Consider the following 25,465-nt stretch of genomic DNA (forward strand, 5'->3'; position numbering starts at 1 on the left):
ATAAAACCTAAATTTAACTTCGTTGTAACAGTTATATGGTATCTGATGGAACAAGCTACACTTATTTTTGCAGTGTGTGTGGAGAAATGTGCTGGTATTAAATTCTACACGTGTTTACAAACGGTACAAAAGTAACGTTAAGGAAATGGAAGTTTTTATAATTTATCGTAACAATTATAAACTAAAATTATACGTTATATGTTTATATGATTTTTTTTCTCTTTGGTGTTTTGATTTCAGTGAAACATATCTACTTACATTAATGCCGAATAAAACAAAATGCACTCAAAACAATGGCTCTTAATTACCTATTCAGATAATTTCGTCCATTTAGGGTACACATATATTTTGACGTTTTTAGGTGATTATTGGCTTCTCAAGGTCAGGTTGTGTGTATTCTCATGGCCCTATTGTTCATTGTAACAAGTGTGGTATAGAACCTGAAGGGCCATCGAGTGCTCTTCTACAAACAAGTTATTCTTTTGTTTTAATATCACCATATCAGTATCTCGTTCACCAGGTCAGTACCTTTGACTGGCATCATCAGCCTTTTTTAATTTTTCAGTAATCACAGCCTTTAATTGAGGTACTGTATCTAACAGAGACTATCTTTTCATATGTGTAACATATTTATGTATTTATTTGCTCACAAGGAGACTCAATTTGGATTTCTAGATTTCTCCACATTAAAAAAGTGAATGGATTTCGAATTATCTACAGAGGTTGGTGGAAAAGTCGTGTTCTAGACAACGGTTTAAATCAATGTCCGTCATCATTTCACAGCACCAATAAACCTTTCTGGTAATTTTGGGTTCATGCCCTGCTTTTTTAAATTCTCTAAATCAGATAAATAAATTGTATAAACAAGATGAATTTAGGTTTTCAAATAATAAGTTAGGCATATATTTATAATGAACTTTAATGTATATAATCGTTTGTCCTTTTTTAATTCTGTAGATAGGATTAAAAACATGCAAGATGCAATCCATGTTTCAATAGTTAAAGGCAGAGTTATTGTCATAATCAAAGATGTCTTTATCTCTGCCACAGAGAGAGACATTTACACTGGTGATGGAATTGTTATGCATGTGATTACTAAAGATGGCATTAGAGAAGATTCCCCATCATACTGATTAAACCGCATGCATGACCCCAGCAACCAATCATGTTTTCTGCAACTGTAACTAACACTTTATAAAAATAAATTAATACTGATTGTAATCAAATTTGTGATTTTAATTGAAATTTTCCATATACAGATTTCTTGATGTCGTATTTAGAATCACCGATAATGTTTTTACTTTTCCATTGTTTATGACATCAGTAATATTCCAGGATAGGCTGTTCAACATGTTTATCGTTCAGTGAAAGTTCAGCATAAGCTTTCTGACAGTATTACTTTCAGGGGCTATCTTATTACATTATTTAAAACATATAATTGAAAAAGGACAATAAAATTTTTGCTGAACAGCAAAACATTACATATCTGTTTCATACACTCAACAATTGACAGTGCCCTCTATCTGAACCAGAGTGTATCATCAAATTATTAAATAAACATCTTAAATGACAATTTATAGTTTGCTAATGAGAAATTTGGAAACGTTTTGTGACTGGATTTTAAAGTAGAGCTGAGTGGACAGTGAAAGTAGGTGACTTCTAATTCATCACATGTGAACAAGTGGTTATTCTCACTGGACTTAGTTGGAATAATTGAGGATAATAAAAATTACAATTTCACTGTAGACAAAAAAAGAAGTTACATTTTTATCTCTGAACAAATGTTTTATTTTTCATTAATAATGATTGAAATGCCAATACGAGTTATTAATAAACACTGGATTCATTAGAAGTTTCACAAATAAGTTAAATCAAACTCAAAATTTTGAATCTTGGATTTCTACAGATGACATTGAACTTTAGCCTTGTAACTCAGCAACATACTGGGTCGCAGGATGAGGTAGAGCCAGTGAGGCATGGCCTGACAACTCTTTCCCAACACTTGTAGCTACAACTGTATATGTAGTTAAAATGGCTCAATATTCAATCTCATAGTATTAAATCTCAAATCAGTTTTAAGGGGGCCTGCCCAGAAACCCTAAAAATGGCAAGGCAGTAATGTGCTTTGGACACATTGTTTATCAGTGCCAAATAGATTAATAACTCAGAAACTGGATTCCTACAGCAATGGTATAACCTTGATAGAAGAAAATAGGAAAACAGCACTTCACAAATAACCATAAAATGTGGTTAATTATACAACAGTTCTAAAAATCTTGTAAACTCCAAACAAGTTTCAAGTGATATTCAAACCTGAAATTCTATATCCTTAAGAGTCAGTCTCTTTCATTTGCTACCATTCAATGAGATTAAAACTTAATAACACATTAATAATAATACTGATAACACATCTGATAGACTTATTTACATATTTAAACAACTATAGTCACCATGACAAAGACCTCAGCACCATGTTCATTGGTCATTTTGGCACACCACAAAAATATCATTACAGTTAATCAGACGGGTTGCAAGCTGGAGTCATGAGTAAAAATACTCGAGAGACAACTCTGTTTGACTATATACAGGAAAGGGAATATAAAACTTAACTATAATAATAAATATAAGTGAAGGAGCACCACCTACAAATTTGTAAATAAGTATTTGATCAAAGGCAACATCAAATATAATAAATTAAATAATTATAAGTAGGTAATATAAAAGAGGGCAACTAACCAAAATTATCTTAAATTATACACAAGTAACTGGTGTATCTTCACAGCATGCTTTGTGTTTACAAGCATGTTCTGAAATCTGATAAGGAGGGACCCAGAATTTGAGATGATTTCAATGAATTGTTGGCTTGGTTTTAATGTTCTCCAATTTATAAAATTCACAGTGACTCTATTAACTAGTCTTGCAATCAGTGTTAACCATTAAATACTGACTTGTTAAACTTCATGAGGTGACTGAAAACCTTTGATATGCATTACGGGTTTTGATGGCAATTTGTATCATTTACAAACTATTCGAACCAAGAAAGTTCACAAAATATCTGGTCAGATTTTTATTTCTATATTAAAAAAACAAACAAAACATGTTTGATATTTCATATACTTAAAAAAATTTGCTCAACATATTATCCTTCAAGTTATACTTAATAATAAACTTTCATCAAACTAAACAAACATTTGAGCTTGATGGGGACTTTAGCCTAAAAGGTTACCTTGAAACAAAAACTCAGTTTTAGAAAAACTATTTTCTAATCTCGAACTGACAGACCACGAGGAATGCATCTTGTTATTATTTTTTTCTCAGGGGTGGGACAAAAAAAAAACCATCATTAAAATATAAATTTTTTACAGATAATTATTATTATACAATTATTTTCATTACGTGTATATTAAAAATGTATAATAATAGTTTCCTGTTTCTTTTTAAACTTAGCATACATATGACAATACTTCTTGTAGTAGTTTTTATCTTCTTAGGTTTTAGAGACCAGTCACAAGCTTCTTAAAGGAGACACTGCAGAGGTCTGGGTGTCTTGGCTGCTTCCGTTAATTAGCTGTAATTTTGACGACGCAGGAGTAATTTTTTCAGGCATAACAAGCTCTCTAGAATACAAGATATTGTTCAGAACATGTTCCAAAGTCCAGTGTTTCCGCAGTAAGGCATGATCTAGTGTGAAGTGGCCATACTGGGTTTGACGAATTTGAGTACACACAGCGCAAGATTTCAGTGTTAACCCTAAGTCATGAACAACTTGCTTGAGATAGAGTTCATTTTCATTGATACAGTTCAACTCTATTTAAAACAAAACAAAACAACATATGTTAAATAAATGCAGGTTTGAGTAAACATCTTTTATATTTAATAACCTGTCAAAACATAAACCTTGTTCACATTACTTCTTTCTTCCAACAGAAATAAATTCATAAACAGACTGACTGCTAAGATGAAATCAGTATTAGAAAAAGATAAGTCCTCACTATACTTGATAGTTTCAAATTACATAGAATTAAACTACTGCAGTGACTTTAGTTTTCCATTAGCTATATTTTCCACAGTGCTGTAGAGGAAAAAAACCAGATAATTAACATGTTTAGAAAAGCACTGACACCAACAGCTGGTGGAAGCTACAAAACCTATACAAGAGATTCTTTAATATTGATGCTTTAACTTATTCAGTGCCGTAAGACAAGATAACTCGTCCAAGCTGATCGATAACACAGTGCTACGGGTGAGTTAATTCGTTCTCAACAATACCTAACTTCAACGCTAGATGTCAACACCACACATGCATTTGACCTACTTACAAATTGTTTCACTTTCGATCCAAAATGGCGTCACGAAAAAGTTACAAAATGAAGAAGCATTAGAGTTGTATTGTAGCAGCTGAAATACTTGGCAGTCAACAAGTTAAGGAAGGACTATATTCACATGACATTTTGAAGTCTAGCTGTGTGTAAAATTACATTTTTCTTTTATTAAAAAAATTTAAAATGCTGGTGTTAACCCTATTGTTACAGATCATGTGTCAAAGGTCATGTCATTGCATTTGTTGACTAACATTCAAAATTTTATTAAACTACAATTTTACAAATTTATGTCAATAAGTTTAGAATCAAATTGTAGATTATATGAGTTAATTTGAAAGAAAATATTACAAGAACACATCTAAATATAGATTTTAGTGAGACGTGTGGTATGTTGAATGCAGCACTGTTTAAAATTAGATGTTTTGTGATGTCAAAATACCAAGTCTACAGTTTTGTACAAATTAGGAACTCAAATTACAGACATTTAAAAGCTAGAATATAAATTGAAAACCCACTAACATTTCTATGTGATGAGATATAACTAATATATGAAATGAAACACAGCAGTCCCCCCCCTCCTTCAAATTTTGGAAACAGTCCCTTTTATACACTTATATCTATATACGACATGTGAATAACCAATAGAAAGCTCAGAATCCCCCATAAGTGGTTTTCCCAGCTGTATTCAAATATAATGGCATTGTTTCTTTCTTTACAGACAAACATTCATGTTACACTTGATAAATTATAACACATTTCTATGGTATAAATATAGTAATTTATTTTTTTGGTAATTATAATGCATGTGTAAAACGTGGAAAGATTTTGTTTCCCATCCTACGCGTGTGACAAGCAGCAACAGAGTGCAAAGGTCGTAACAAGAAGATATAATTGTTGGCTTTACTTCCTTATTTACTGTTCAATATCTTAATAAAAATAAGTATGCAACCTGATCTGTATTATAATTGAATTGTAATTGTATTTTACAAAACTCTGGTCCACTAAAACATACCTGAGACAGGTCACTTTGTAAAGGTTAAAAGCTCAGTTTTGTACTCTTTGGATATGGTAACAAGTTAACATTTGATAATTACTTGGAAGTTATAGAGGTTATGAAATAAATCATGAGAAAAATCTTTAATAAGAATATTTTAATTTAGAAACCTGATATTTTGTGTATGAAAGCCTTGTAGTATTTACTAACAACCTGCAAACGTATGTGAACATTATCAAAAGTCATAGTATAATTACTCTTATGGATACATTCATGGTTACAAGTTGGTTGGATTTGAGCCATCCAGTAATGAAAGAATTAAAATGATTAATTTATTAAGAGTTTATTTGTTTTTTGAATTTCATGCAAAGCTACAAGAGGGCTATCTGACTACCCGTCCCTAATTTGGCAGTGTAAGACCATAGGGAAGGCAGCTAGTCATCACCACCCATCCCCAACTCTTGGGCTACTCTTTTACCAACGAATAGTGGGATTGATCGTAACATTATAATGCCCCCATGGCTGAAAAGAAAAGCATGTTTGTTGTGACAGAGATTCAAACCAGCGACCTTCAGAGTATGATGCAAGCGCCTCCAACCCACCTGGCCATGCTGGATCAATTTATCATGAGATAACCATTCCAAGAACTCAGACTAGAATTGTTTCATACATGTTTATATCATGTAAGAGCTCTGACATCATTGGCTTAAAGAATTATTTCACACACCAATTAAAATAAGAAAATGTACCACAAGCACCAAATATTAAAAATTATACATTCAAACAAAACAAAGTTAAGTTGACGTGATATACTGCTAATGTACGAGCGACAAGGTTACAACCACTTCTTGAAGTGGAGCAGAGCAGTTCTATCCAGGAGTTGATAACAGATGGAAGAGGTCTTTATCCAGTAACACATAATCTAAAAGGAACACACAGACAAATAGACCTATCTAAGAGTTTTAACGTACCAGTAGGTACTAGTAGTAAAATTTGTGTACTTTATAAATACATGTAAAGAAACACCTGGCAGGTGTTTATTTTTTCATTACCTTTCTGTAACACAATCCTCGAATCACTGTGGTGAGAATGCTGCCAAGCAAGAGACTTAAAAATTCATATTATAACAAATTTATAAATGGTTATAATTGTAAACTGTTCAAAATATATGTTTTTACTTGCATGTCTCTGTTAAAATGTCATATATACTTTTTCATCATGTGCTTTAATGGTTTTCTAGTTGTAACCCACAGTTCATTCAATATTTTGCACATAAATTGTTGACTTAGCAGAAGCTTGTACAAAAACTAGTAAAAATTGAAAATAAACAAATCAACCATGGCTTTCATAATGAATTAGGTTCTCAGTCTCTTCACACAAGATTTTTACCACCCTTGTACATTATCTAAAAATATGATTTGTGAAAAAGATCACTTAAAGTTCGAAGGCTCAAGGTCTTTAACATTACAAATGGAAGCACATTTCAGGCCCTTCTACAAACAGGAAACTTATCTAATACCATAGACCAGAGGTGATCAAACTGCAGCTTGTGAGCCACATGCTGCTCACTGACATATAACGTGGAGCTTGTGGAAATATGTTAGCTGAGCTCTTAACAATTAATATAAGTTAAATAAAAATATTTCAAGCTTTATAATTATTTACTGGGTATGAACTGATAACCCACTGGATTAAAACATAAATTTAATGTTCATGGTGAGTAAATGTATTTAAATCCTTGGAGCACCTGCAATGGTGGAGAAAAATACAGGATTTATTACACTTATGAAGTGATTCCATCTTTCCAGAGTTTCTCCCTGTTCATTGTATTATTCATTGTGAACACTTGGCAGCCAGATACTTTAAGTATGAAGATGTTATGAAATTTGTTCTTGAAATTGTTAGTTTCATACGCTTAAACGGGAAAACCCACCAACAGTTCAAAAATTTTATTGAAGAACTGGAGCTTTAAGATAAACCCAGTGATGCCTCTTTCTACTGCATTGTAAGGTGGTTGTCTACCAGAAATGTCTTTAGTAGGTTTGTGGATCTGTTGGAGCCTATTATTACTTTTCTTGAAGAAAAGAAAAGATTCTAACCTCAACTGGGACATAATGAATGGATGCAAGATCTAATGTTCCTTACTGATATAATGAATCATTTACAAACTCTCAACTTGGCACTCCAGGGGAAGGATAAGATTGTATCTGATCTTATCCTGACAGCTTTCAGAATAAAATAAGACTTTTTCAAAGAGACATTGTCAAGAAACTTCAGTTACTTTCCAAATCTCAAAAGGAAAGTAAATACATTCCATGATATTAAAATAAAAGATCACAAACTGGAAGAATACAAAGATAAATTACAAGGACTGCTTGATAATTTCATAGACAGATTTGAGGACTCTCAGAAGCTGAAGCCCTGCTTCACCTTTCTTGTAAATCCATTCATGGTTGATGTGATCAGTGATGGTTGTCCAATTCTCGAACCTCTGATTACAGAATCATCTGTTGTAGAAATAAAACTAATAGAACTACAGGTGGACCTGGATCTAAAGATGATCCATAAATCCTATTCTACAACTGAGCTCTCTGAAAGTAAGTTCTAGAAATAAAATATCCTGAAGAAAACCAGTGTGTGACTCATTTCAATTTTCAGCACAACATACTGCTGTGAATCACTGTACTCTGTAATGAAGTTTGTGACGTCAAAGCATCGTGCAGTCCTTACAAATCAACACCTGACGGAGCTAATTCCTTCAGCCTTAACAACATGTCAGCTGGAATTTCAATGACTCACGACCAAGACGGAAACTCAAAAGACCTTTACTAGTAGTAAATAGTCTGATAATCGTATTAGTGTTTGTTTGTGTCAGACAATTATTAAGACAAGACTAAAATTTTGTAAGGTGGTATCTGATTAAAATAACTCTAATTTTATTGTTTTACATATTTTCCTCTATGTTTTGACCAGATATTTACAAAGACAAATAAATATCATTAAAAATATCTGTTTTTACCTCTTTCATTTTCATTTTTAGCAGCCTCATTTAATGTTAATGAAATACAGATTTGTATATTTTTCTTAGATGTTTCCATAGTTCATTACCGTATTAAATACGCTCAATACAGTTAAAACAATAATCAGCCAGGATTTTGAAAACATTTAGTATATATATGTGTGATTATTGAAACTAATACAGATTAACAGTTTAAAAACTACATACATTAATAAATATTATTACGTACATGTATTTACTATTTACATAAAATGTATGTAACAAAATGTACATGTAACAATAAAAACGTGTGTGTAATATTTGTTCACATCTTGCGACTCTCAAACACCCGAAGTTTACTGTATGTAACTCTTACGTTAAGCAACTTTAGCCGCCCCTGTCACAGACTAAAGCAGAGGAACCGCAAACTTACACGAGCCTCAACCTTAATAGTGCTGCTTCTTACAGATTTTTATCAAAGTAGTAAAATAAGAAATTACACATTTCTTTAATAAGTCAAGAAATAGTTAAACATTCTCTGTATTCAATCTCAAATGTGATATCTTTAAAAAAAAGAACATACCTATAGTGAAGTCTGGAGGTTTGAAATGAATACAACGTATACTGTAAATTAATGGTGCAGACTTTCCCGCTGGTCTTATCAGACCCAGACTTGCCAGTTCATATGCTGTTTGACTTTGAAGACTTACCCCCGAGTATCTGAAAACAAAGTTATTTACAGGGTTTGATTCAATAAGTAATCCAGATCTTTAAAAGTACAATTTGTAACTTTTATAGAATAAGTTACAACAAATACATTTTAAACCTAATGCGAAACTAAAACAGGATAAAAGCGTACACTGTTTTTAAGAGTTATAAAGTAACACGGACTTCTCAGGCAAGATAGTCGTAGCACCACCGTAGATCACGAGCTAAACCTTTTCCTTATAAAACAACCTGCTAGTCATTAAGCTACCAGAATGAGTAAGTAGTCTTTCAAGTTTGGTCGTAATCCAAATAAAACATTGTGGTGCATTTTGATCCAATTTTTAAGATTTATTTCACAAATTGCCTTTATTCAATCTTCAAGCTCCAACATTATTTTCCTTCTCAGAATATTCAGTAACTTGGACATCATGAGACATTTACATGTGCTGAAGATGTTTTCATGGTAATTCTATTCTGTTTGTGGTTTGTTTTGAAGTGAGTATATATTATTTATTGAGGTTAAAACTTTACCTGTAAATTATACATTAAAAACATGTATCTTTCAGAATTTAAAAAAATTCCAGTGGCTTAGAAACTATTCTCAATTATATATCCATAGGTTCTATACACTCTATTAAACTCTTACCAGAGTAGTGAAAGAAAATTTGGGATACAGAAATGGTAAACACTTGTGAAGAAATTAACAATAAAAATCAATTTAAAAAATGTCAGACAAAAACTCCATTAGAGATTAGAGACTGAAAAGCTGATTAGAGAGTGGTATTTTTCACACACATTGTACGATAGTGTGTAGCAAAATTAAAACAAGAAAACTGTGACTTTTATCATAATGAAACATTTGTATACACTTTTGAGTTTCAATCAATGACTAGCTATCCCTAATTTTGAAGTGATGGACTAGCAAAAAGGCAGCTAGTCAACAACACCCACCATCTACTCTGGGACTACTCTTAACCAACAAAAAGTGAGATTGACTATAACATTATAATGCCTCATTTTGCTGAAATTTCAAGCATGTATAAGGCTGGGATTCAAACCCATAACATTTAGCTTGCAAGTCAAATGCCCTAACTATCAGGCATAATTAAACCAAGCTGAGTTATTTAATACAGTAACCATCACGGTTACATACAGGCTTTTTGGTTGACTCAAGAAACTTAAAAGTTTCACTGTTTTTATTTATCTACAGAACTGTTCATGTTTACTATAAAACACTTGTTCAAAACAATATTTACAAATCAAAATTGTTAAATACTATTCTGTTCTCACATATTATAGACTAATCTATGATCTACTTACTTGAACATTTCAGCCTGGTGAGAAGCCTGCATGGCTGCTAACACTTGGTCTATCTTCCACTGATTGATGTGATCTACAAACAATGAATAATGTTTCAACACTGAACTCTCCAAGTTCATCAATAAGTCAGTAATTCTGTACTACAAAACAAGCATTACTGCTATTAATGTTATTCCACTGAGAAACCCATCCATTACGGGTCACGAGTCAAAGGACACGTCATTGCATTTATTGACTTGCATTCAAAATTTTATTAAACTACTATTTTATAAATTTATGTCAATAAGTTTGGTATCTAACTGTAGATTATGATTCAAACTTTAATATTATATATGAGGTAATTTCTGAATTCAAAAGTCCACAGTTTTATACAAATTAGGAACTCAAATTACTAATATTGACAAGCTAGGATATAAAATAAAAACCTTGTATCCTTTTAATTTGCTGAGATGTGACTTATGTACTGAATCAAACACAGAGGCCCTGCTCACCTCTTCCATTTTTGGAAACATTCCTTTGTATACACTGACTTCAATATATGACATGTGAATAACCATTCAACAGTTTAGAATGTTCCCACAGTAGTTTGTTTAGCTATTTTTATCTGTGAAAAGGATACCACGTTCTTTTGATCCAAGATTTGAAGGAGTTAGGTTGGGTTTTTAGTCTGCTCAAAGTTAGATATTTTTTAAAACCTAAATAAATCTTTGTTAATAAGCTTAATAAATTATATTAGAATTCTATGGTATCAGTGTAGTTATTTATGATTGTTGTTTGATATCCTCCATGAATTAAAGTTTAACAGGCTTAGCAACCCATGTCCAGCAGCAGCAAAGTACAAAGGTTGTAGTGGGAAAAGATAATTGTTTATTTCTTGATTTATTGTTCTACATTTTAACAAAAATAAGTTTAATAATATATTTCTAAATAGTAATAATCTATATATATGTGTATATAACATACAATAACTGAAATGTGACTGTATATTACAAAATATTATTCAACTAAAGTACAGCCAAGACAGGACTAAAGGTGAGTTTTATATTACTGGATGTGTAACACTAGTGTACATGCTCTGAGTGAATACAAGTTATCTAATGTTAGCCAGGTATGACTGGAAGGTTAATGTAATAATAAATGTATAGCATTATGAGACGTAAGCTACTTAAACAAAACATTTGTATTTTTGTGTTGTAATATGTTTTTTTTATTTTAGAACTAAAAAAGCATAATTTACATGTTTTTATCCTAATTTTTTCTAATGGTTACAAGGTTGGTCAAGTGACAGACCCCACATAGATAGGGTCTTCAAAGTAACAAAAGATGTAAAGTCTTATCTTATTGAAAACAAATGTTTGAAATGTATTCAGGATATGTTACAGAATATGTAAATAATAGAGATATTTTGAACAAAGTATAGTTTTTTAATCATAACATAAAATCACTGTGCACTCAGACTAGTAACAAAATCTTTAGCAAAAATATTTCATTAACAAATCTGATTTTCTCTGCACAAAATACTTGTAACCTTTACTACAAATCTAACAAGTTTATGTGAAGATACACGTGCTGTATCAAAGTTATAACACAAATATTTAACCTGTATATTATACCGACGGTGTAACAAAATGGCTAATGTGATCTTAAGCAATGACTAAAGTTTCGACACTGAACCGACCAAGTTCATAAAAAATTAGTACACTACAAAACATGCATTTCTAGTATTGATGTTACTGCAAGCCATTGAAAATTTTTAAGAAACCAACAAACTATATTTCCTTAAAAATTTTATCTTCACAAAACTTTTTAATGTTACACTTATTTTACGACAAACTTATTTTAATGACTTTGAAAAATCAAGAGGACAAAGTGAGGTGAGCAGATAGAAGGTTTGCTGTTATCAGGTAACCGTAGAGAAGGTTCGCTGTTATCAGGTAACAGTAGAGAAGGTTCGCTGTTATCAGGTAACCTTAGAGAAAGTTCGCTGTTATCAGGTAACCGTAGAGAAGGTTCGCTGTTATCAGGTAACCGTAGAGAAGGTTCCCTGTTATCAGGTAACCGTAGAGAAGGTTCCCTGTTATCAGGTAACCGTAGAGAAGGTTCGCTGTTATCAGGTAACCTTAGAGAAAGTTCGCTGTTATCAGGTAACCGTAGAGAAGGTTCCCTGTTATCAGGTAATCAGAGAAGGTTCCCTGTTATCAGGTAACCGTAGAGAAGGTTCGCTGTTATCAGGTAACCTTAGAGAAAGTTCGCTGTTATCAGGTAACCGTAGAGAAGGTTCCCTGTTATCAGGTAACCGTAGAGAAGGTTCACTGTTATCAGGTAACAGTAGAGAAGGTTCACTGTTATCAGGTAACCGTAGAGAAGGTTCACTGTTATCAGGTAACCGTAGAGAAAGTTCACTGTTATCAGGTAACCGTAGAGAAGGTTCGCTGTTATCAGGTAACCGTAGAGAAGGTTCGCTGTTATCAGGTAACCGTAGAGAAAGTTCACTGTTATCAGGTAACAGTAGAGAAAGTTCACTGTTATCAGGTAACTGTAGAGAAAGTTCACTGTTATCAGGTAACCGTTGAGAAAGTTCCCTTTTATTAGGTAACTGTAGAGAAAGTTCACTGTTATCAGGTAACCGTAGAGAAAGTTCACTGTTATCAGGTGACTGTAGAGAAAGTTCACTGTTATCAGGTGACTGTAGAGAAAGTTCACTGTTATCAGGTAACTGTAGAGAAAGTTCACTGTTATCAGGTAACTGTAGAGAAAGTTCACTGTTATCAGGTAACTGTAGAGAAAGTTCACTGTTATTAGGTAACTGTAGAGAAAGTTCACTGTTATCAGGTAACTGTAGAGAAAGTTCACTGTTATCAGGTAACTGTAGAGAAAGTTCACTGTTATCAGGTAATGGTAGAGAAAGTTCACTGTTATTAGGTAACTGTAGAGAAGGTTCACTGTTATCAGGTAAATGTAGAGAAAGTTCACTGTTATCAGGTAACTGTAGAGAAAGTTCACTGTTATCAGGTAACCGTTGAGAAAGTTCATTGTTATTATGTAACCATAGAGAAAGTTCACTGTTATCAGGTAACTGTAGATCTAGAAAGTTCACTGTTATCAGGTAACCGTAGAGAAAGTTCATTGTTATTATGTAACCATAGAGAAAGTTCACTGTTATCAGGTAACCGTAGATCTAGAAAGTTCACTGTTATCAGGTAACCGTAGAGAAAGTTCAATGTTTCAATGCACAACATGCACACTTACATGTATTTCGTTTTGTTTATTTTAAGCATAAAACTACACAATGAATTCATCTATATTTTGACTAAATCTCACCTTCACTGGGGTTTAGGGACTATCTCACTCACCGTACGTAGCATTTTCTATGATTCTGCCATCCTCCATGAAACTGTCAGTTGCCAAACCAAATTTTCCCTTCAATTCAAACCTACGTAAATGTTTACAGTCTCGATACTTAAATACTAGTCTATTTCCTCTGTTCACTGCCATTACTGCAACAATAAGATAAAAATATATTCCAAACCAGTTTCTCAGCATGATGCCAAGAAATTCTTTAAAGCATTTAATACACGAAAAAATCAAACTTACATATAACATTACAAGAGCCTTTTAATTTAAAGGTTCAACTACAAAACCACATTTTTTTTTGTTAACTACTCAAGTGATCTACCATGATTTTCATGCATTACAATAATACCTGCTGATCATATAAAAAAATCTACACACTTTTAAAGTTGTGAATGTACTGCTGAAGGTCATAAAGAGTTTATTTATAATATGACTGACACCTGTTAGAAAAGGTAAATCAAGGGTAGTGTACCGAATTTATCAATGAAATCAAAACCATCTACAATGTTTGAAATGTCTTATTTCTGTTTAAATAGCATCACAAAATGCACAACTCGAAACTAAGTTTTGATGAAAAAAATCATATATCAGGTAGAATTTCACTACATATGTATTTATTTCACTTGAGAAATCTAGGCTTACATAATTATCTTTAAAATGGACAAATATAGCATAAGTTGTATTGCTCAGATACTATTATGTCTTACAGTTAACACGGAAATACAGCAACAGGCAGTAACTTCATGAGAAATGTTTTTGTAAAGAATTAATCAAACACAGACAGCAAAGGAAAAACTAACATGAAAGAGTACACGAAAAATCCAGATCTTTACTTTATACACTTACAAATAGTATTACACTGGGGTTTTCATTAAATAGTGTGAAACTGTGGTCTTCATTAAATAGAATTACACCTGGGTTTTCATCAAATAGTATCACCCTGCATTTTTATTAAATAGAATTATACCAGAGTTTTTATTAAATAATATTACACTGGGTTTTGTATTTAGGTGCTGGCCAACTTCTAAGTTTATTTTCAGAATATTTCTGAATGCTGAAGCGAGAGAAAAATATCTGTACCAAATTAAGTCTGAAGCAAAACTCATGGTACATTGCAATGTTAACTCAGAACCAAGTCCTAGTGTGGTATCCCACAATACTAGATTCATGTATATACTATCATTCTCACTGTACATTTTCAACCATTAATCATACAAAATTTTGTGATATTTTCAACTTGTTTGGTAGTGGGATTCAGCAGATAACGTGAGATCGGAGAAGAAACATGTAATATGGAGTTAAATGTTTCCTCCAATTTGACTGAATTGTGGGAAAGAGTGAGATTCACCATAATCTAAAACTGCCTTTATTCAATACTTAAAACAATCAAAATTAAGTGTTCAAGATGTAATAAACCACTTTTACTGGAGGCTGAGGGCTCTCAGAATCAGAAGGACCTGTACATCTTCTTTCACTGACTGAGAAACATAGCATTATCATCTCTATGTTTGTTGTGTCCAAGGTGGCTTGATGACCTCTGAACTGATTGAAACATGTTGCCAACATTGGATATTACCAACACAGTACATTTCAAATATTATCATTGTAACTTTTCTTATTCTCAAAAATCCTTAAGAAACTACATACAAATATAATGTTAAAATTATAACAGGCCTAAGGGTAATGTCTCAAGATTAAAGTGTAGTTCATACTTCACCATCTTGACATACAAACCATAATAACACTTGATTATCTGAAAAACCATAAGAAGTATTGTTGCAACAAGTGATTGTTAAATAAATAAATCATTCACTGTTCCTAAATGTTGAACAACGAACAAGCTTAGAGCATAGCTTTAGAGATCATAGTAGTGTTTCTGTTATTTAACACAGAAATTAAAAAAAACTCTTTTATTAACACATTTACCAATTGATGACAGTTAAATAAACATTTGAAACTGAATGAAGTTATAAAGTAACAATGTTAACTGCCAAGTCAATTACAACTTGTGTTAACTTTACAAGTTACATCTCAACTGGAAGGTCTTTTCTTACAATTATGAGTAAAGTTCTGTAGTACTATCGACCAATCATTAACTTTTTAAACTAAAGCATGCAGTTTAAAAGTCCCTGGAATCAACATAATCAGAAAACCATGCAGTTTACAACAAGGTGAAAACTGTCCTCTCTTCCATGTTTACACTTTGGGTATGTAACATTTTGTGCTAGCTTCCCTGGGTATGAAACATTTAGTGCTAGCTTTCCTGGGTATGTAACATTTAGTGCCAGCTTCCCTGGGTATGTAACATTTAGTGCTAGCTTCCCTGGGTATGTAACATTTAGTGCCAGCTTCCCTGGGTATGTAACATTTAGTGCTAGCTTCCCTGGGTATGTAACATTTAGTGCTAGCTTCCCTGGGTATGTAACATTCAGTGCCAGCTTCCCTGGGTATATAACATTCTGTGCCAGCTTTCCTGGGTATGTAACATTTAGTGCCAGCTTCCCTGGGTATATAACATTTTGTGCCAGCTTCCCTGGGTATGTAACATTTAGTGCCAGCTTCCTGGGTATGTAACATTTAGTGCTAGCTTTCCTGGGTATGTAACATTTAGTGCTAGCTTCCCTGGGTATGTAACATTCAGTGCCAGCTTCCCTGGGTATGTAACATTCAGTGCCAGCTTCCCTGGGTATATAACATTTTGTGCCAGCTTCCCTGGGTATGTAACATTTAGTGCCAGCTTCCCTGGGTATGTAACATTTAGTGCTAGCTTTCCTGGGTATGTAACATTTAGTGCCAGCTTCCCTGGGTATGTAACATTTAGTGCCAGCTTTCCTGGGTATGTAACATTTAGTGCTAGCTTTCCTGGGTATGTAACATTTAGTGCCAGCTTCCCTGGGTATATAACATTTTGTGCCAGCTTCCCTGGGTATGTAACATTTAGTGCCAGCTTCCCTGGGTGTGTAACATTTAGTGCTAGCTTTCCTGGGTATGTAACATTTAGTGCCAGCTTCCCTGGGTATGTAACATTTTGTGCCAGCTTCCTTGGGTATGTAACATTTAGTGCTAACTTCCCTGGGTATGTAACATTTAGTGCCAGCTTCCCTGGGTATGTAACATTTAGTGCCAGCTTCCCTGGGTATGTAACATTTAGTGCCAGCTTCCCTGGGTATGTAACATTTAGTGCTAGCTTTCCTGGGTATGTAACATTTAGTGCTAGCTTCCCTGGGTATGTAACATTTAGTGCCAGCTTCCCTGGGTATGTAACATTTAGTGCTAGCTTTCCTGGGTATGTAACATTTAGTGCCAGCTTCCCTGGGTATGTAACATTTAGTGCCAGCTTCCTTGGGTATGTAACATTTAGTGCTAACTTCCCTGGGTATGTAACATTTAGTGCCAGCTTCCTGGGTATGTAACATTTAGTGCCAGCTTCCCTGGGTATGTAACATTTAGTGCCAGCTTCCCTGGGTATGTAACATTTAGTGCCAGCTTCCTTGGGTATGTAACATTTAGTGCTAACTTCCCTGGGTATGTAACATTTAGTGCCAGCTTCCCTGGGTATGTAACATTTAGTGCCAGCTTCCCTGGGTATGTAACATTTAGTGCCAGCTTCCCTGGGTATGTAACATTTAGTGCCAGCTTCCCTGGGTATGTAACATTTAGTGCTAGCTTTCCTGGGTATGTAACATTTAGTGCTAGCTTCCCTGGGTATGTAACATTTAGTGCTAGCTTCCCTGGGTATGTAACATTTAGTGCTAGCTTCCATGACCAGATGTCTTATGAATTTGAAAAATTTCTACCTCTGTTTCAGAGATGAACACACATTTCATAAAACAGTTCTGTGGAAAGGTACCTTTGTTTTTCTATACATTCTATAAATTATGTATACCACATCAAATGAAAAATTGTTTTATACAGAAAAGTTTACACACCTACAACTCCAGAAACAGACCGTCCAAGAAATGTAATCCAAGTTAGGCGGACATCTTGTGGCTGGTATCTTGGGCCTGTCACTAAAATGTAAGTTTTCAATCACTTAAGTAAAATTATGAATAACACCAACCTTTACAAAAGCCTCTTTAAAAGTGTTTTTTTTATATTTCTTTCTATTTCTAAATAAACTTTTTGTTATATGCTTAATAATTAGTTTCTAGTCCTACATGTGTGACAAGGTCAAAGTGCACATGTTGTGACCTCTTCTCAGAGTTAACATTCAAAATTTAATTAAACAATAGTATAATTAATGTACTCAGTAAACGTAACATTAAAACACAGTTTATAATTAAAATGTTTATGTTATCTAAGCTTTAATTTCTTACTTACAAAAAAAAACAATACTTAAATCAAACAGGTTCTACATCTTCACTTCTCTTTGGTATGTGAGGAATGAGGTAAGAATTCTCTCATATATTTTCTGACTTCCCTGTTGCGTGTTTCAGAGTAAATAAGAACACAAACTTCATGTGCTGAGATGCCATATTATAAATTCTTGAACCTCCTAAACTTTTAACCTGAATGCTCATCAAACCCATAGGTGAAGTATATTCCATCATGTTATAGCTTTAAAAGCAGTTATGGTCTTATTTGATGGACATGTTTGTGACCAATAGTTTTTATTACAATAAAATCTTTACAAGGCTATTTATTTTTTTGTAGCCATAGATAGTTTACCTTAGAGTTCACTGACCGAGGTCATTGTTATTCAGCTCTGAGCAGTAAACAGAATTTTTTTAACGTATCTATAACTGAGATAGAAAGGTAGTTAAACTACAGCGGTTTCAGGACATTTTATTCCAGCTTCTATTAAATGTCTTGTGTTCTAAAACACATATTTACAACCTAAATAAATTATCACTTAAGCAACTAGTGAAAATAAAGGCCACAACACTGATGACAAGAAGTCATGATCAAAAATTAAAATGTTACATTTCTGGTGTTTCACATGTATTTTTCATTGTCATTATATGTATATATCTAACAGGAGCAACTCAAGTGTAAAAAATCAGACACTTTATGCGTTACACAGATTTTAAAACTCTTTAGATGGTATTTCAGTCTTATGATATGCACATTCCTACAACATGACTGCTCATTTAAATCAGTCATTCGGCCCAGCATGGCCAAGCGTGTTGAGGCATTCGACTCGTAATCCAAGGGTCGCAGGTTCGAATCCCGGTTGCACCAAACATGCTCGCCCTTTCAGCCGTGTGGACGTTATAGGGTGACAGTCAATCCCACTATTCGTTGGTAAAAGAGCAGCCCAAGAGTTGGCGGTTGGTGATGACGACTAGCTGCCTTCCCTCTAGTCTTACACTGCTAAATTAGGGACGGGTAGCGCAGATAGCCCTCGTGTAGCTTTGCACGAAATTCAAAGAAAAGAAAAGAAAAAAAGAAAGGAAATCAGTCATAGCAAAAATATACTTTTGTGATTTTTTTGTTTTTCACCTAGAGAAAAGCCCCTCCCTCAACAAAAACAACAAGGCAACAAAATCTACAGTCATTCAGACAAAACAAAAAGACATTCATTTCATATCAGACACCCTAACTATCTGTTGTTTTATTTAATAAAAAGTAATATCTGATGTTTATTAACACTCCTACGAAAAGTGAGGCCTTATAGGCCCCAGAGCAACTTGAAAAGGTTATTAATATTAGGCTAATAATTTTGTATTTAAATGAAATTGCCATTTAAATCCATTAATTAATGGATTAACGAGATTCCCACTGTCCCTATCTACTATCTAGCGAAACCACACCAGGGGAACGGGCTTGGAGAAATCAGGACTAGAAACATCTTTTCATAGGAGTGTTAACTTTTCCTTTACTAAACGTGCCTGAATACAATGATTTTCACTGATAGTTTTCTTCTTCAAGCCGAACACTGATTTGCTTTCATTGACGGAACTCGTGAAAGTACCAAATGTAATTGTGCGTGTGTGAGTACATTTAATTCAATACGACTTAGAACAATCATGTCTCCTTGTCAACATGACAAAGCAGAAAAAGAGCCTACAGTTCTGGCAGTTATCCAAACGTTATTGTGTTGGTGTCAAAATATACTATGTATGAAAATAAATTAAATAACACATATAATGTCTCCTTAGTTCTGCAAAGGAAATAAAACATATGTACAGTTCTGGCCACAATCCTACAGTTGTGTTGGTATGAAACTGCGTGAACCAAAAGTACAAGTTTGGTATTTATATGACAATGATTGGTTGGCTTTGTCTGAGTCTGTGTGAGCACCAATCGAGCTCAATTTGACCCACAGAGTGTTCAGGACAAACGATGGAGAAAAGACGTGGGCATACAGCAGAATTCTTTAACTTTTCATTTCACTTTACAATTAATGTTACTGTAGTAAAAAGTAACACATGAAATATAAAGTTACACCACATAAAACTTTTGATTTCTTTTATGAGATTTCAGATAGTACGAAAACTGTGAAGTGAAAATAAGTATATTAAATATCTTCGTACTCAGAATGACTAAGTAAAGGCTCAGTAAATACAAAACAAATGTTTAGTATAAGTAATTTATTGAAAAATCAATTTCTGTTGTTTTCTAATGTGATTATGATATACACTAAAGCATGCCAAATCTTCTGAACTTATTAACTGAGTATGTGTAGTGTCATACTTCAGGGGTGGGTTAAATTTACCTATTCTGTATGGAAAGTATCATTTATCAAAGTAAAAAATAACCAGTAGCTCAAAAATAAAAGTTTTGTCAAACTAAACAAGAATTCATTTTTAAACTATAAATTAATGGAACTTTTTAATATTATGTTCCAGCTAAATGTAAATTAAACTGGCAATAACGTTTGAATTTATTTAACAAAGTGTATGCATACCATCAAAGTTAACAAAATTAATATTTTTCATATGTCAATTTATTTTTATTTTACACAGCATTTGGAGATAAAGTTTATATTCATTACAGTACTACATAGTGAAATCATTTGAAACACTTACCTAACATATGGTCTGCATAATTTGGAATTGTAGATACAATTAAACCTTTCCCACTAGCCACTGAGCCTTCAATTTTTACATAATCACGAGGTGGTCGTACATTCATTGAATTCAAGTCTGTGAAAATAAGATACACATTACATTCTGAAATGTTCACTTTCACACTCAAGTATCAATTAACAATACTAATTCCAGAAGCTAATTACTGCAGAGACAAACAGTTTTCACATTCCAACAGAATGTGTGAAATCTGTGATCCATCCAATAGAAATAATGGCGTAAAAGAACGACTTATCACACTACAGCTTTAAGAATGGGGTGGCTAAGGAGTTCCTATTGTCATAAAAGTATTCATACCTGCACAAACAACTATAAAAATAACTATTTTATGAAGTTCAAACAAATTACTGAATTATAAATACATCTCTTACCTCTTACAATATTTCCAACCAAAATTTCCCTGACTTTGTATATACTTAGTCCAGCTGGTTTGTAAATACAAAATATACCATTTAAAAGTTTCCAAGCCTCTTCAGCTTTACATATGGTTCTCATTTTTCATATACTGCAAAACAAAAAGTTAATATCACGTTAATGTCGTTAGGGTAGGATTACAGGCCGTACATGTATATACATTCAGCTGGGATTTATTTTTCTAACAAGGGTTTACCTTTATTTAAGAATGAATTGCCTTCATTTGTGGTAGCTAAAATAAATTTAGGAGAATTTAACTAAAGTGAATGCTTGATAAATATCTGAATATAAATTGTTCCCTTTAAAAACAGTTTAGGGTATAAATCGGCCTGATAGCAGTAATGCATCAACAATCGTCTTCGTGAATTTGATCCATTTAAGTTAAACTTCATATTGTATCAGAACAAAAAGTAAACTTAGACTACATCAGAACTTCAAGGTGCTAATCTTTCAGTAGAAGTTAGTTTCAATCTTAATGTTAATTATATAAATTTCAAAAACAAAAGATTTTATTAATCAAGTTTTATTACTCTACATACATATCAACCACGAATTAATGCATGGAAAGTTCTTCTCGATACGTACTACAGCTTAATAAGTGACATCTGCACTATACTTCTTTCTCTGCAAACGTGCAATTTACCTATAATAACATATTTAAAAAAATACAGTTGTCTATCCCAAACATTACTTACATTCAATATTTTAGATAAATATGTATACAATTTTTAGTATTATTTGGAACGTGGATATATAAAAAGTAAGCCTAATATAACAATAACGAAATTGAATTTGTTAATAATTTAATTAATATAAAAGATTACGATAATTTATTGACACAAACTAATTTTGCAAGAAGTACATTACCTTATCTTCGTTGCAAAAATTAAGAAACCGTACATAACGAGAAGTAACTGTCTATTTGTTTGATACTAAGTGTAAATATACACATAGGAATATTTGTACATTGCTCATCAGAAGTACTGAAACCCAATTTTTTAGCATTACAAATCCTCAGACTAACTGTAGAACCAACGAGGAGCCAAAGAATTATTTGTGCTCTGTGCACCACAGGCATTTGAACTCCGGACAACGAGAAATGAGAAGTGATATGCGATAAACAAAAGTCAAAGATGTCTTATTTATGAAAATATATCTTGACAGTTGTTAGACACTAATGCAAAACGAAACTTAAATTACCTACAAAATATTTAAAAATGTACGTAGTTCTTCAACATGAAAATGTAGCGCACGTTTATTATTTTGTTATTGTCTAATAATATCACAGTGAAATTATTTATCATAAGATTTGAGATACAAAGTAAAATAAAGGCCTGTTTGTTTTGGAATTTCGCACAAAGCTACTCGAGGGCTATCTGTGCTAGCCGTCCCTAATTTAACAGTGTAAGAATAGAGAGAGGGCAGCTAGTCATCACCACCCACCGCCAACTCTTGGGCTACTGTTTTACCAACGAATAGTGGGATTGACTGTCACATTATAACGCCCCCACGGCTGGGAGGGCGAGCATGTTTGGCGCGACTCGGGCGCGAACCCGCGACCCTCAGATTACGAAGTGCACGCCTTAACGCGCTAGGCCATGCCAGGCCCTAAATAAAGACCTAAGATTCGATGAAACAGAACACCCTCAGTGGCATAGGGGTATATTTGCGGACGTATACCACTAGAAACAAGGTTTTAATAACCCATTGTGTATCTTTATACTTCACAACAAAGAAAGTAACTTCCTTTAACATCACGGGTAAAAGACTGATAAAAGTATCATGGGATATGTTTTGTAATGATCTCATGTTCCTTGTGGTTTTTGGGGCCCGGCATGGCCAAGCGTGTTAAGGCGTTCGACTCGTAATAGATGGTCGCGGGTTCGAATCCCAGTCGCACCAAACATGCTCGCCCTCTCAGCCATGGGGGCGTTATAATGGTACGGTCAATCCCACTATTCGTTGGTAAAAGAGTAGCCCAAGAGTTGGCGGTGGGTGGCGATGACTAGCTGCTTTCCCTCTAGTCTTACACTGCTTAATTAGGAACGGCTAGCGCAAATAGCCCTCGAGTAGCTTTGCGCGAAATCAAAACAAACAAAACAAATCCTTGTGATTTTAAGCGGTTTTATTTTTCTTGGGAGAGTATAGTGTCTATTGCACAGATAACTGTTATGTGCTGGGGAACAGCGATCATTGAACAAGATTTAATTATCTAACTAGTTCAGTAGGGTGGCGCTCATGATTTTTATTTAATATAATTTCTTTCTTCTAGCTATCCCAGATGGCTGCGGCGCTCAACTGGTGAGTTCGAATTCCCGTCACACCAAACATGCTGGCCCTTTCAGCCGTTGGGCGTTATGATGTGGCAGTCAATTCTACTATTCATTGGTAAAAAGAGTATTCCGAGAGTTGGCGGTGGATGATGACGACCAGCTGTCTTCCCTCTAGCTATTTAATGCTTAATTAGGGATGGCTAAATCATAAAGCACTCGCGTAGATTTACGCAAAAATTCAAAACAAAGAAAGAATCAAAACATCTAGCTGTTGAAAGTTTGAACCATAAAAATTACTAAAGAGTGAACAAATAGTAATTCGAACCGGATTTGTTTGTTTTACAGCAAAGCCACACTGGGTGTCCTGTTGTGTCCACCACGAGGAATTGAACCTCAACTTTTAGCATTACAAGCCAGTAAAGTTACTGCTGTTCCACTGAAGAATAGAACAGAATAAGTGAAGCTGGTGGTTAAATATTTAACACGATTTGATCACTTTAACAAATTACAAAATCTGGGTATTTTTCGTGTATTTTGGACTCGTTCTTTTTAAAGTCACTCGAATACTTTGCGGTTTGCGAGTTGGATTTTTATGTCTTTCTTCATAGATGTGTGCTTTATCAGTCTTTAACATATTAAGTATCCTAAACAAAAGAAAAAGCGTCTATATGAAATACGATTAGCTTTTGGTATTTTCCGCTTTTGTTTATTTTTGAATTTCGCGCAAAGCTACACGGGGACTATCTGCGCTAGCCGTCCTTAACTTAGCAGTGTAAGACTAGAAGGAAGGCAGCTAGTTATCACCACCCACTGCCAAATCGTGGGTTACTCATTTACCAACGAATACTGGGACTGACCGTAACATTATAACGCTCCCACGGCTGAAAGGGCGAACATGTTTGGTGAAACAGAAATTCAAATCCGCGGCCCTCAAATCGCGAGTCGAGCGCACTAACCACCTGGTTATGCCAGACCTGTATATTCCGAAATCGTCTGAATGTAGTTAATAATGGTATTGTTTAAACCCGATAGTTGATTACAAAATTTGCACATCTTTTTCCTGATGCGTCTCTAGAAGTAACTATGTTCCAAAATTGTGCCATGTTAACTCCAGAATTGAAAGCATAAGACAACATCTAAGTTATTCAACTATAATTGGAAGAAGTTAAAAAAAATTCACTGGTTTGTTCGATAACCTTTATTATCCACTGTCTTCTTCCACTGACGTTGTAACAACTTCAGTAGTGGGTGTGGTGAAAACCACTGACCAATATCGAAACCCTTTTATACGATAGAAACCAAGTCAAACCAAGAGGTTTTGCCGCACCAGTTTTCGCTCTCTACATAACCTCCATTACCCACAGCAATGTTTAAGAACTCCCTTATATGTTTAATGAGAGTGAAAGCCAGAGTTAAGTTTGACTATCCAATCATGTAATTTTTACGAATAAAATATTCGATTCCCAACACTACGTGAATATCAATATCTGTATAGTCACTTAAATTGTAATTAACTTTTTAAAGTAATGGTGATTTGAAATAACATCTAATGTACAGTAATTTAGCTCTAAGGTCTAAATGCTTCTAAATATCTCATTGCTGGGCATATCTTCATTCAATAATATTAAAATCACATTTCCTGATTATTATACTTAGATATTGGGCTTAGTGGAGAATTATATTGAATTTCGCGCAAAGCTACACGAGGGCTATCTGCACCAGCCATCCCTAATTTAGCAGTGTAAGAGTAAAAGAAAGGTAGCTAGTCATCACCACCCACCAACAACTCTTGGGCTACTCTTTTATCAACAAACAGTTGGATTGACCGTCACATTATAACGGCTCCACGGCTGAAAGGGCGAGCATGTTTGGCGCGACCGAGATTCGAACCTGCGTCCCTCGGATTACGAGTCGAACACCTTAACACGCTTGGCCACATAAAAATCTCAAAAGGCTTACAAAATATCCAACGTTTCATCAAGTTAATCTGACTTAAATAAAATTCACGTTTTCACTTTGCTGTATTAGTTTCGTTTGTTTTAAGGACTCTT

The 25,465-nt window shown here is 33.9% G+C and overlaps 1 protein-coding gene across 1 annotated transcript; it reads right to left on the reverse strand.

Moving 5' to 3' along the window:
- Window positions 1-1,215: 1,215 nt before the first annotated feature.
- LOC143247681 (pseudouridylate synthase TRUB2, mitochondrial) lies at window positions 1,216-21,775 on the reverse strand. The gene is made up of 8 exons (XM_076496071.1): window positions 21,681-21,775; window positions 21,099-21,232; window positions 20,668-20,784; window positions 17,626-17,706; window positions 13,696-13,839; window positions 10,343-10,415; window positions 8,898-9,034; window positions 1,216-3,807 (listed from the first exon to the last, which is right to left on the reverse strand). Exons 2-8 carry the CDS (start codon window positions 21,220-21,222, stop codon window positions 3,506-3,508), a joined length of 978 nt encoding a protein of 325 aa, XP_076352186.1. The 5' UTR covers window positions 21,223-21,232; window positions 21,681-21,775; the 3' UTR covers window positions 1,216-3,505.
- Window positions 21,776-25,465: the final 3,690 nt, after the last annotated feature.

The sequence above is a fragment of the Tachypleus tridentatus genome, chromosome 3 (assembly GCF_004210375.1).
Source record: "Tachypleus tridentatus isolate NWPU-2018 chromosome 3, ASM421037v1, whole genome shotgun sequence".
Lineage (NCBI taxonomy): Eukaryota > Metazoa > Arthropoda > Merostomata > Xiphosura > Limulidae > Tachypleus > Tachypleus tridentatus.

What these genes read in the sequence shown, in the direction of transcription:
- LOC143247681 (XM_076496071.1), bottom strand. Translation starts at nt 21,222, where the DNA reads ATGAGAACCATATGTAAAGCTGAAGAGGCTTGGAAACTTTTAAATGGT. An exon ending in TTATGCAGACCATATGTTAG is followed by an intron (nt 17,707 to 20,667) that starts GTAAGTGTTTCA and finishes CTTACATTTTAG; the next exon opens with TGACAGGCCCAAGATACCAG. An exon ending in CACCAGGCTGAAATGTTCAA is followed by an intron (nt 9,035 to 10,342) that starts GTAAGTAGATCA and finishes CTTTGTTTTCAG; the next exon opens with ATACTCGGGGGTAAGTCTTC.